Source organism: Myiozetetes cayanensis, unplaced genomic scaffold (genome assembly GCF_022539395.1).
Source record: "Myiozetetes cayanensis isolate MyiCay16 unplaced genomic scaffold, myiCay2020 scf5-8, whole genome shotgun sequence".
Lineage (NCBI taxonomy): Eukaryota > Metazoa > Chordata > Aves > Passeriformes > Tyrannidae > Myiozetetes > Myiozetetes cayanensis.
This window is the reverse complement of record NW_026087742.1, coordinates 44,939,418-44,952,974: the sequence shown is the minus strand read 5'-3', so window position 1 is coordinate 44,952,974 and position 13,557 is coordinate 44,939,418. Positions and strand designations below refer to the sequence as shown.

At 37.0% G+C, this 13,557-nt stretch overlaps 1 protein-coding gene across 1 annotated transcript in view; it reads left to right on the top strand.

The window, feature by feature from the left end:
- MIPEP (mitochondrial intermediate peptidase) overlaps positions 1-13,557 on the top strand; it is a 71,021-nt gene that overhangs the window by 23,372 nt on the left and 34,092 nt on the right. The window contains exons 11-14 of the mRNA XM_050332090.1: positions 4,873-5,026; positions 5,968-6,045; positions 7,070-7,274; positions 10,813-10,922. Of these exons, the coding sequence (XP_050188047.1) occupies positions 4,873-5,026; positions 5,968-6,045; positions 7,070-7,274; positions 10,813-10,922 (547 nt within the window). The remainder of the gene's footprint in view (positions 1-4,872; positions 5,027-5,967; positions 6,046-7,069; positions 7,275-10,812; positions 10,923-13,557) is intronic.

Sequence of the window (13,557 nt, the reverse complement as noted above, 5' to 3'; positions counted from 1 at the left end):
GGGAACATCTAGTTTGTAAACTCTTTCAAGTACTTTTCCACCCACACCCACGTGCCAGATTTAAGTTTTGCAGATCAAGTGGAGATATTGCAGGATTTCCTGTTCTGTTCGTGGAGTATTCTTATTTTTGGGAAAGATTCAAGTCTTTTAAATTAATTTCTTCCCTTTTCCCATTGTCTTCTAATCTTATCTAGTGTTACACCTTTCATTTTGCAGTGAGTAGCATTAATTCTTGAAGGTGAGGGCTCAGAAAAGAGTCAGTCACATGCTTGCTCTTGCCACTGAAAGGCAAGATTGTCTATTAATAATAATTCTGGGAACTGAGTTTTTGGTTATAGGGCATCAGATAGCTGAGGTTTTGGCTAATTGCTATTCCTAAGTAAGCCCAAAGAAAGTTTTCCTGGAATCAGTGCAAGTTTGGGGTTAGGCTTTCTTCAATTATGGTTGGTCTTACTTGATTTGTGAAAATAGAGTTCATGTATGTATGAGGTAGGACCAAATGAAACTTGGCAATTGAATCTGTGTTTTGGTGTCTGGAATGATCACTGCTTAGTTGGTATAGACTGGTATTAGACAGATTTTTGAAGATGTATTACGCACTTCCTGGAGGAGTAGCTTTTTTTTTTTTTTTTTAGTACCCAGTAGTCATTTTGAAGTATTACTGATTATTATCATCTGATTGTGATAATTGCTTTGTGGTATCATTTTAACCCCTTTCTCCCTTACTCCTATGACATTGCACTGGCCAGCAAACAAATAAAAAATGGATGCCAGATAATTAGTGTAATAATTACTACTGACTGCTGTCAGCTGTGCCCAAAAGTAATTTATATATCAGTTTTACCTCATAAGACACTTAGTAGTATTGGAAGATTTTTCAGTGTCTTAAGCTTTGGTCTTCTTTGCACACTGATGTGGTAGGCAAGGCAGAAATGGACAGTTAAGTGAAATGAGAACCAGAAACATTCTTTTGTTTTGGCATTCTGTATTTAAAAAAAATTGTTTTTCAAAACTTTTTTTAATTTTCCATTGGCAAGAGGAACAGTAACACGCATCTGTCATTAGATGTGGGAGAGGTTTGATCCTGACAGTGTTCTACCAGAAGGGGCTTACATTAACCGTGCAGTTTCTACTTAAGTGGTTGTTTAGTCAGACCTCATTGTACTCAAAATCAAGATTGTGACATCTTCAAACATCAGCTAGAGTAGGGGACTAGTTGCTCTGGAGAGTCTGCCTTAAGGCATTATAGTCTGTTACTGCTATTTTTATGTGTGGGTGGATAAGTATCATGCTTTTTTCAAAAGTCAAAACTATTACAGACTGATTTCCCCTCCCCTCACTTTGGATAGTGACAGTGTATTATGGAATACCTATCAAAGCCTTCTTCCCATCCTCATTATCGTGGGATAAGTTCATGGGGACGTACATGTTCAAGGAGTGCTAAGAATGAGGAAGAAGTGATCTGCTCCCTCTAATATACTACTGTCAACTCTTCTATCGATGAAGAAATATCATTGCTTTTTCCTGCTGGTATATATCAATGTTTCTGACGGAAACGAAATGAAAAGTAGTTTCAGAGGTTTTTTTCTTTCACCCCTCCAGCAGACATGTTAGTCCAGTATTTCAACTGAATGCGTTAATCCTTTGCAGTCAGCAGGAAATGTTGTCCTCCTCTGATAAAGCTGGAATCTACCTCATACTGAGCTGTGTGTTCTTAGTCCTAGGCTACATATAACATCTTCACAGAGTAGTTAAGGTTTGAAGGGAGCTCTGGAGGTTGTCTGGTCCAACATCCAGCTAAAGCAGAGTCCCCTAGAGCCGAGTGTCCAGGATCATATCCAGACAGCTTTTCAGTATCTCCAAGCAGTGCGACTCCACAGTCTCTAGGAGTAACGTGTGCCACTTTTTGGTCACCTTTGGTGGAAAAAAATTGTTTCCTGATGTTAAGATGAAACCTCTCATATTTCAGTCTGTGCCCATTATCTTTGGTCCTGTCACTGGGCACCACTAAAAAGAGCCTGGCTCTGTCCTCTTTGTACCCTCCCTTCAGAAATTTATACTCCTTAGTAGTAAGATCCCTCTGAGCCTTCTCTTCTCCAGGCTTAACAGTCCCAGATCTTTCAGCCTTTCCTCATAGGAGAGACATACCAGGCCCTCAGTCATCTCAGTGGGCCTTTGTTGCATTCTCTTCTGTATGTCCATGTCTGTTGTACTGAGGAGACTGGCACTGGACACAGCACTCCAGCAATAGCCTGACCAGTGCTGAGTAGAGCAGAAGGATCACCTCCCTAGGCCTGCTGGTCATGCTGTTCCTTATGCTCCCAGGATACTCATTCTTTGTGGCAAGAAACCATTGCTGGCTCATGTTCAACCAGGACATTTTCTGCAAAACTGCTTTCTTTGCTGGGTGTCCCCCAGCATATACTGGTGGCTGGGGTTGTTCCTCCCCAGGTGCAGGACTTTGTACTTCTGCTTTTGAACTTCAGGACGTTCCTGTCAGTGCATTTATCCAACCTGTCAAGGTCCCACTGGATGGCAGCATGAGCCTCTGATATATCAGCCAATTTGGTAGACAGTTTGATTGACACCTGGTTTGGTGTCATCTGCCAATGACTAGACAGGACTGGGCCCAGTGTTGGCTCCTGGAGTGTATTGCTGGTCACTGGTGTCCAACCTGTGTGCTGCTGATTACCATAGTGCTATGTAGGATGATGGTATCAGATGTGACAGATGTGGTATCAAGTGATGTGACAAAAACCCATCCTAAACTATTATGCAAGTTGTTATGGTTTGCTTCTAAGAGAAGGGTCATTTTAGCAAGTCTTGTAGTCTGTATGCACGGAGAGCTTCAGAGTAGGATCAGGAGGGCTGAAGCACTTAGAGGTGGGTTTAAGTTTTCATTGTAACAATCTGAGCAGAAGGTGTTCAGAGGGTGATTCGATGAAAGTCTGGAGACATATACCTGCTAAAACTTTCCAAAAGCACCACTCTTGAAGGAGCTGCAATACTGAAGACTTGCTGACTTAAAAATTCTCCAGATATTCAGCACATACCCTGTAATTCTGTACTTCTGGGGGCACTCTTTGTGTAAATCAGTGTCCTTTGTACTCCAAAAGTCTGTGGCTTATATGGAAATGAACTCTTCTGCTTTCCTTTAGAGACTTGCTTGCAGTCTTTTTATCTAACTTGGTCTAAAGTGATTTGTATCATGCTTATTTCTGTTCTTTTGGTGTAATGACTTTCTGAGTAAGAAGGAAAACGTGTGTATGGAAGCATGCAAAGTGTGAATTCAGGTGTTGCTATGCATCTTGAAGAAGTGTGTCAGTATAGTAGAGGCAAAATCTGCTTTATTTTCTATGTTCTGGTATAGTTAAAAGTAGAATGGAATACATTGGCTTTAGCTTCTTGCATTTGTAGTGTGAAAATAAGCAAAATATTGTACCTTAGCATGTCTGTGGCTTAGAGGAGTAGCCCCACCCTGCTGGGCCTCACAGTGCAGTGAAGCTGCAGTTGTAAGCAGGACATCGGCAAATGCAGTATCCCCAGTGGGCTTCGTTTTTAGGTCTTCTCTGTGTGGGAGTGGAAAGGAAGGAAAGGTAGGTGAGTGGATAGGGACTAACTGGCTCTTTCACAGATGGTCTATAAGTCTTTTGATCATAGACCATAAAACAGCACGGTTCTCATCTTTGGTGTTCAGCTATTGCAGTCCAGCTGATGCATGCTTAAATTTCAGTGACTACTTACCATTTCATTAAGAAGCAAAAGCAGAAGAGCGTGAAAGAAGATAGAAGGGAGTGACCGTGATTCTCTAAACAGTCCTTACTCTTAGGCTCCAGAAAATGGTATAAATGACACTTGGACTTTGTATGTGAAATGAGGAGACAAGAACATTTTTGCCATTTGGGGTGCATGCACAGCAAGCAGATTGCAGTTTTGATTTTGCTGTTACCTCCAAAGAGTTGTGTGGTCCTGAGCAGCTTGTGAAAGGTGTAAGTTTGCAAAGTATTTGTCTGCTTGATACACTTGTAGTGTGTTTACTTTTTAGAGTCAGAGTCTCGGGAAGTTTGAGAGCCCACTTTTAGTCTGCATACATCTCTGAACTACTTTTTGAACTTTTTGTTTATTCTAAGTTTATATGTGTGCATGCAGATGTATGGTGACTTCCTCCCTATGAGTGTCTTCTGTGCTCCAGTGTCTTGAACATAGTTGGTTGAGGTTAGGCTCAGGAAACTTGGCCATGTTTGAAATCCATGTCACAAACTAAAATCTCCATGTGACCCAAAGCTGCAAAGATACTTTCTACATGGTTTAAGAGAGTCCCCAGAGCCTGGGGTGTGATTCCTGTGTGGGAGGTGATTATGTCTCCTTGGTGTTTCTGTTGCTGAAAGAAGTAGTGAAAGACAAGACTGCAGAGTCAGCAGTGCTTACGAGTTGGTTTCCTGCCCTAGCTGAGGATTTGGCTTACACCACAGCCAAAGCCAGCTCGTTTTTCGATCACTCACACAGTGCAGCCTTGGCATGGTAAAGGCACTTGAATGCCAGTGGCCTCTTGTGGATCAAAAGCCACAGCTTGGCCACCCGTTGTATTGCCGTGGTCTGTTTGGCTACATGTTCACCACATTTCTGAAAATGATAGTCAACATCTGTTGAATTTGGTGTCCAAATTTGAGTATAAGAAAAATTATGTTACTGTGAAGCACTGTGCCGTAACTAGCCTGTGACTTAGTTTCAGTATTTGAAAAATAAAGCATACCTAGTAAGGACCTTGGGACTGAATTAGTGTATTTTGTCACATCTTGTGGCTTGAAGGTGAAGACTGTAGTTTTTGTAGCTCTACTAACTGATTGATTTGGGATTCTTGTATTTCCTTAGGTACAACATTGATCCTGGCTTGTACTGCCCATTTTTCTCTCTTGGGGCATGCATGGAAGGTTTGAACTCTTTGTTCAGTCAGCTGTTAGGAATCTCCCTTTATGCTGAGCAGACAAAGAGAGGAGAGATTTGGTCTGAAGATGTTCGAAAGTTGGTAAGTATTCTTGTTCCCAGCATCTGAAACCGAAGGGAAGATAGACAAGGCAACATGATCCTGTGAGCCATGAGTCGGACTATTTTTTTTAAAATTACTTGGGTACCTCTCAAAAGGACAGAATAGTTGTCTAATTTTAGCTAAAGTTAGACCTGAAGTGTTTTATACTCTAAGTGCTTTTTGTATTTTTGGTATGTTATGAACTTCAACAGTGTCTCTGTGTAGGGTGCCTGAATCAGAGGCAGTTTTTCTGTTTGGAGATTATCACTGTACCTTTCAAGATCCTTCCAAATGAGCCCTGCTAGTTTTTTTAGTTACAATTTATAGATGACCATAGATGACTAGAATGCTTTAGGTGTGGATTCTAGCAGTCATATGTCTTCGCCTCATTTCTTTACCTCTGTATGTCATCTTTACTTTGAGATTGATTTTTACACCTTTTATTTTTCTGCTCTCTTTTTAGGGGTGGGTGGAAATAAAAACTTGGGCAATAACTTGGGCAATAACTTACTCATCAAGTTCCCAGGTTCCTCTGTTGTCTTCCCTACATTTATTCACTGCCAGATCTTTTCCACTGCTTTTCCACCTCCAGCAAGAGCTGCTGTTCTTTATATCCTGTGGGTCAATTTTAATTTCTCCTTACTCTTTCTATTTTTTATATCCATGGTAAATTGGCTTCTGTTTGACATTTGAGGGCTACTTTTAATGATAATACGTGACTTGTTAGTTTTGAGTGAAATGCAGACATGTCTGTAGTTTGACAGACAAGCTGTGAATTTACTATTTATAATTTTTTAAATTAAAATTACCAACAGATTTTACATTAATTATTCCCAGTTTATTTGACATTTATTCATTATAAATCTTTGGATTAGAATATTGTGTCTTCAATTTACACATCAGTGCTTTCACTGTGGAAATGATGCTCTTTTTTTCTTCAGGCTGTTGTTCATGAAACTGAAGGTTTGCTAGGATACATCTATTGTGACTTCTTTCAGCGACCTGATAAACCACATCAGGTAACATTTTTGATCTGATTTCAGTGTGGGTTTTATTTGAGTAATGAGCGTAGCATTAGTGTGATTCATGTTCACTGTAATTTTTTAGTAGAAGTTATCTCGATTTAAAATAAATTAAATTTAAACAGAGAAAGTCTGTAACTTGAAATGTGCTTTTAGATAATATATTCTTTTTTGAGTGACCTTTCATTTAAAAAACATCAACCAATAGGCTGAACTCAGACTTTTTGTGGTACAGAATAACGGGCACTATGAAATGTCATAGAGCTCTGTTTAGAGAAATGGTGGATATTTAAACACCTGTTTTCTGGCCTACTGTTTATAAGTCAGAACAATCTGAAATTTACTATTTCTAAAGGTGAAAGCTCAAAATGACAACTAATTTTTATTCAAAATTCTACTTAAAACTGTAGATGGTTCTAACTTGTGGCTTACTCACTACCTAGTGTCAGTATACTTACTATATGATGCAGTACAATAACTTACTATATAATGCAGTACCAATACACACTTCACTCAACAGAAGCACCTACAAATTACCACCTTTAGTGAGATGAGGAGTGGACAAACTTTAAATCTACATTAGCTTAATATATTACTCTGTTTTGCTAATATTTCACAGTAGGAGTGCTGTGTGGTATATTTGATAAAGAAGTTATGGCTGAAGAGTCAGGGGAAAACTTAATCTATACATTATGGATTTGACACATCAGTAGATTTCTTTGAGCTTGTGATATTTTTAGAAAAACTCTGAGGTTTTGATAATCTAAAAAAATATTTTCTAAGAGCATCATGGTCTTTTCTTTATGGAATAAAGTAATTTCCATATGAATTTGAAGCAAATAATAAAGATGGAGAAATAGGGCACTGCTATTGAACAACACTCTTAGTGATCATTGAATTCTACTTGTGTAACTGAGTATATGGTTAGATTCGATTAAACAAATAAATAATTTAATAATTGTTTTATTATCATTGATGTAATGACATCAGCTGTCCATATGTTTGCTTTTATCTTGGAAAGGATTGTCACTTTACAGTTCGAGGAGGAAGGCTAAAGGAAAATGGAGAGTACCAGCTACCTGTAGTTGTTCTTATGCTTAGCCTTCCCCATTCAGCAAGGGGTGCACCAACGCTATTAAGTCCTGGCATGATGGAGAATCTCTTCCATGAAATGGGACATGCTATGCATTCTATGCTGGGAAGAACTCGGTACCAGCATGTCACTGGTAAGAATGCTTTAATCGTGATATTTTTTTATTGTTGTTTTAGTTAAATGTTTAATTTCCGGAGAAGTAGATTAAAAAAAAAAATCAGAACAAAACAAAACAAAAAAAAAGAGTATGAACCAGAAATAGTTGAGTCATGTTGATAGTTCTACACCTTTGAAGACTTGAAAATACAGTATCAGTATTGTTTGTTATCCTCAGATATTACCTAAAACTCAAACAACTCTTGAATATTATTCTTCTTCTAATAAGAATTAGGCATTTGTATCTCTTCTTTATGTGCTGTTGATCTTTGTTCTATTGTTGGTACCCATTTTTGCAAGTTTGCCTTATATGGAGCTTATAATTGTTGGAATAGTTGGAGAATTGAAAATAGATTGGACTAAAGTTTTACCTGGGTTGGAAATTATTTAGGAAATTGAATGAAGGAGAATTAGTGAATTAAATCTGGCAAAGAGCATACACCGGTAATATAAAAAAATCTGTAAAGCCAGGACTTTTCTATTTGATTCTGATTAAAGCAAAACTGATATATTGAAAATATACTGTATTTGCAAGCGTGACTAACTGGTGGGCCTTTTAGTCATACATGAGTGAACACAAATGAATGTGCAGTCACAGCTTACTGGATGCACAGGAAAGGAATATTGCCTTTTTTAAATTTAGGCTCCTTTCTCAAGCAGTGGTGTATTGGCTGACAGGTTGCAGACTTCTATACCCTTCTGCAGTTGTGGCAAATGGGTCCAAGACATGCTGGCTAAGGCTACTTGGCATGCTACTTTTTTTAGCTGTGGACGTCTTGGTATATTCTTTTTATAACAGTGTGCTGAAAATCCCAAGTGCAGTGGACATTGACTTATTAAAAAAACCACAACAGAACAGATGCGATTGAGACTCTCTTGTCTGAAGAATTTTTTTTTTAATGTTTTTACCATTTTTACAGTAGGCAAATGGTACAAAGGAGTGTCCATGATACAGTTAATATTTTATCAATACATACCTTTGCACCCAGAAGCAAAATATAGGGTTTTTTAAGTCTTCCACATAAAATTAAAATATGCTGAGCTGTTTCTGAGTATGTCTCTGCTGGACACGGTTCAAACAACATATGCTCTTTCAGTATAAGCTCTGTGTAGTCCTTGGGACAGTTAAGGGTTCTCCCCCGCTGCTTCCACTCATATAGCCTTGCTCATCTTGACATACAGGAGTAGGTAGATGCCCAAAGTAACTACTTTGGTGAGAGTTCTCCTCTTGTGCTGAATCATGTGTCTGCATGTCAAAGCCTTAAAGGGGCAGGAAATGGCTAATTTTGAGGCCTCGGGACTTTCCAGGAGCCCCTGTCTATGGTTTCAGTGTGGCCTTAGCTCCAGGCAGTCCTGCATCCCAGAAGATTTCACTCGAGATCTGGCATTGCAAAAGCAGCATTGGAGGTTGGAGGTCAGTGGTGTTGTTTTTGCAGGGAATCTTTTTTTTTTTTTTTTTTTTTAGGATTTGGAATGCATAACAGTCAAAGGTCTCCTCCCAGGGATGTCTGTTAGGGGCCGTCTGCTCTCATGAAACACTAGGGTGGCAAAGTATGGAAACAAGATGACTTCAGATTATTGAGAGAACAAAAATTTTGACATTCTGGTTGAGATGAGCTGAGTATTTGACATCTTTCCTGCTCTCTTCCACCTTCCTTTTCTGATTACATTCCCAAATATTCAGGAACCCATTCTACCTTCAGTGACCCCAAAACTTGGATAATACTAGATGTTTTTGACTTAATATGTGCTTCTTTTTAAGCTTATCTTTCATTTTGCTATATGCATTTATTGGTTGTTTCATGCATATGTATGTGTAAGATTTTTCAAAACATAGCCTTGTATTCCATTTTAGTTTATCATGCAGTATAGAATACCTACATTTGTTTTACAGGAGGACTAACTTATCCCAGATAACTGTTCAACCTTTTACCTTTCTGATTTTCAGATAATGTAAATCAAGAGTTTCTTCAGTGGTTATTAAAAGTATTATATTACTTTGTTAAGGAGCACTGAGAAAGCAAAAATGCCTAAACTGGTGGAGTTCTGCCGGCTTTTGTCTTGGGACCTGCCTTGTTTTAGGCTTTTTAAAAATTATTTTCAAACAACAACAAAAAAAGACTCTACTAATGAAGTGTGATGGCACAAAAGAAGGATTGGGGTATTGCATAAGAGCTGAATGACTGGATACTGAAGTCTTAGAAGTAAAATATAATTCAGAACTACACAGTGCACATCATGCATTTGCAGAGTACAGAGAGAATTTATGCTTAGATTTTTCAGCAGTAGTGGAGAAACAGAACAACAGTTTTATGTGTTAATGCAGAACTGCATATAGCTAATGTGTCTGTGAAAGAGCTAAATGTGATTTGATCAGAGCTGTATGTAACAGCTGTATGTGATAGCAGTGCATGTTAGAATGGTAAAGATACTGGTGAAACCTCATGCAATCTTGGGCATAGTTTTGTGTCTCTAGTCTAGTAGCAGGCATAGAAGAACTACAACGGATAGTTTTCTAGACTTTATCTTGCCTTTGGATAATGATGGCCTCTTAGAGAACACAGTTTCTCTCAATTTAGACAGTAAAATCAGTGCAACAAATGCTGTTTGTACTAAAGAGCAGTATTGGTTTGAAAACATTGAATATAAACATATTATATTAAGATTAAAAATTAGAGAAAGATTTATAAAGATGAAAGGAGTGATTTTTAAAAATAGTCTTCCAAAAATAGTAAAAGCTTACATAGATTTAAAACTAATTTTGAATGTTGATATTGACTCTAGCAGACAGGGATAGAGGTGATAACCCAGTGGGTTCATTATTAAAGCAACAACTTTTACATTGCTGACTTTAATACAGAAGTTAAAAAATTCAGCTTTGATTTGGTGATGTGTTATGCTTTTTAATAACTTCCATTGTGTAAAGTGCTGATAAAGATTAGAGCAAATAAGGTTTTTGGGAAAGTACTTTTTGAAAATACTAACATATTACCTCACTGCACTTTCATAGAACATGTCTTCAATCTGCCAGAGTGTTCCTTGAATGAATGACTTGGTATTATAAAGCGAGGTTAATATAAAACATAAGTAAGCTCAGCAAACAGATGGAAGCTAAAAATTGTAACTGTGAATGGGATTAAGGCAGAGTTTTATTTACACTGTAGTTTAATTTAGGTTTAGGACACTTAAATAGATTTGGTGTTTCATGTAGGGCCAGTTTGGCTACAGTCTGGTTTAGTTTAAAAAGGGTGTGATCCAGAGCTTTATAAGGTGCCTCACCCAGCTGTTCAAATATTTTGTTTTACTTTGTGATTTATAGTAAAATGTGTAGGATTATAATGAAGCTTTTCTGGCAATATGTACAATAATGGAAATAAAATATTGACTTAATAAATGAAAGAACATTAAAGTTCACCAAAAGTCCAAACTGAACGTTGCAAAACCTTTTGGGAGACTTAACTATTTGTGTTAATGGAAATAGCAAACACTAATATGTACAATTATTCTACCTCTAGGAACCAGATGCCCTACTGATTTTGCTGAAGTTCCCTCAATTCTGATGGAGTACTTTGCAAATGACTATCGAGTGGTTAACCAGTTTGCAAGGCATTATAAAACAGGACAGGTAGGGAAATATAATGTGTAAAGTATTGAAAATAGGAAATAATATTTTCATGTGTTATTTATCCATAATGTTTAAAGTAGAAATAAACAATGGATAGAAAATATTTTAATATTGTAATTTCAGTTATTCAGAGAAAAATGTTAGTATTGTCATTGCAGAAAAGATAAATGCAATCTGCAAAAGAATACCAGATTCTTATGTCCAAGGTTCAAATTACATATTAAAAAATTTCAGGCTTTTTTTTTCTTACCTTGTGTAGTAGGTAAACAACTTCTGTGTGAATTATTTGAAATATTTTAATTTAATTACAGGTAAGTTATGACAAAAATAGGATTCATCATTTGACTCTCTAAAGTCTATCTTAAAATAAAACTGAGGTACCAAACCAGGGACAAAAATGGAAATGATCTGCAGTGTTTAAAACCTCCCAGTTTAACACAGTATGGGGTAGTGATTGAAATATTTTGTGATGAAAACCATACTGCTCTATTTAGTATTAAATTAGGATTAGTTAGATTCTGTCAGTCTATGAATCTCTGCATTAAAACTCGGATGCCTTTTTTACATGAAGCTTTTGTGTATCAGTCTCCTTTAAGGATCTACTTTCTGTGGGATATTTAAAGAACAGGGCTCTTTGGAACAAGGTGACTTTTGGTGGTCGCTTTAAGACATGGCAGCAGAAAATTATTTATACCTGTACAGACATTTTAAAAATGCCTCTTAAGTTGTGTAGTGTGTTACACTTCATTGAAGCTTTTTATCCAATACTAAGCATTCAATGTATTTCAGTATTATGGAAGTAGAATTATGTTTGCCTCCATTGAAAAGTCAGGAAAATATGTTGCTTAAATTCTATTTTAATAGATACTGTCTGAGAAATTTGCTCTGTAAATATTTTTTTTTCCTACAACAAAGTAATCATTTCTGCAGAATTGATTGCACTAATCGTGTTGAAACCTGGGAGTTAAGTGTACCCAGTTCAGGAGTGTTCATCATTTGTGTGTTTGAGTCCACATACTGAAATATTGCTTTCTTGTGTTCTTTATAAAGTTCATGTTGTGTTTAAACAGCATGGAGTTAATCTGACTGCATATGAGTTTAGAGAATGAGCTTCACTAAAACATCTGAAAGAGATTTGTGGAACATTATTTATGGCTTTATATTTTCAAAATGACTTAACAAATCTAAACCATGTTTGGTTTCAGTGCAAAAGCTAAGAACCAGACGCTTTGTCCCATTTGGCATTTCCATAAACTTCTGTTTATTGGTGGTGAAATCTTCCTCTTTCAGAGAGCAACTGAGAGAAATTTGATGTAGAAATTCAGTCTTGAAGGGGGCAAGAACAGATTATGCTGGAAGATGAGAAGAAGAGCCTGAAACTGCTCTGTGGCTTTTGAGGGCATTAGATGGCTTCCTTTTAATTGCTTTTTAAAAATTTTGGAATGAATTTTTAAGCCATTATCCAACATATGTAAATCTGCTTTTGCTTATGCTGGTTCATCTGAGCTGATTTTAAGAATCTAATATCAGATTTCTGTGTCTGTCATTTAAATACGAATAGATTGAAGTAATCTTTTCTGTTCTTGAAATTTAGTGATTGTTACAGCAATTACTTTTATCTGTTGTGTATATGTTACAAAGTACTTTGAGTGGAAAATCCCACCTCTCTTCCAGCTTCACAAAGATCTTTTTAGGGCTTATTTTTCTGCTTTTTCCCTGATTAATTTTTTTGTTGTGCAAATAGGAAATTCAGTCTTTTTTCTCCCCTCCAATTTTTTAGTTATTTGAAAGAAAAGTGACTCGAATTCACCGCTTTTTCAAGGGGAAGTAAGGAAGGTGGATGAAAAAGTTAAAATGTGAAGTTTGTAAAACCATTTAATCCAAACGTTGTTTTACATGAGAACTCCCACTGAGTTTCTTCTTATGAATTAAGAGACTGAGCTTTTCTGTGTGAGAAGGATCTTTTCTGCAATGTTCTTCTTTGGACATTGCTGCATCTACACTAAAGTTTTTGCATGTAGGTTTCAGGTTGTATAATTTTTAATAGTCTTACTGAACAAAATTACATCAGAAAAACTTGTCAGTGTAGTCTGAGCTTATGATTGCCATTGCTATAAAAGACAGTTGTTGAAGGACTTATCCTTGAGGATCTGCACTTAGGATTGTTGCTTATGCGTAAAGAAAGAGGAGGCGGGGGAGAGATGTTTTGGTTATTAAAGCATGTGAACTGTTGAAAACTGTATTTCAGTAGCATTGCAGAAAAAAATTGGTTGGCAGGCTTTCAGAGACGAGAATGCGTTCAGCATTTAGATGTAGATCATGAGGATGTGGTCCAAAATATCTTGAAGTTTACAGAAAGCTTGTCTCTGCTTTCTGTCCGTTTTTGATGGTTGTGTTGTTAAATACTGAGGAGTGACAAAGCTTGCAAGCTCTTTTGGCAAAAGGAGCAAGTCTTTTGAATTTAGTTGAAAAAACTGGCCAGTACAAAAATGTTTGTTTCAAGAAAGTAGCAAGCCTGGTTTTCCTTACATCTGAAAGATAACTCAAATCAGAAAATCCTTGAGATGAAAACAAGGAATAGAGAGGACTGTGTTAATTAATTACTAAAGTTGAATTAGTGAGGTAAGCTCATGAA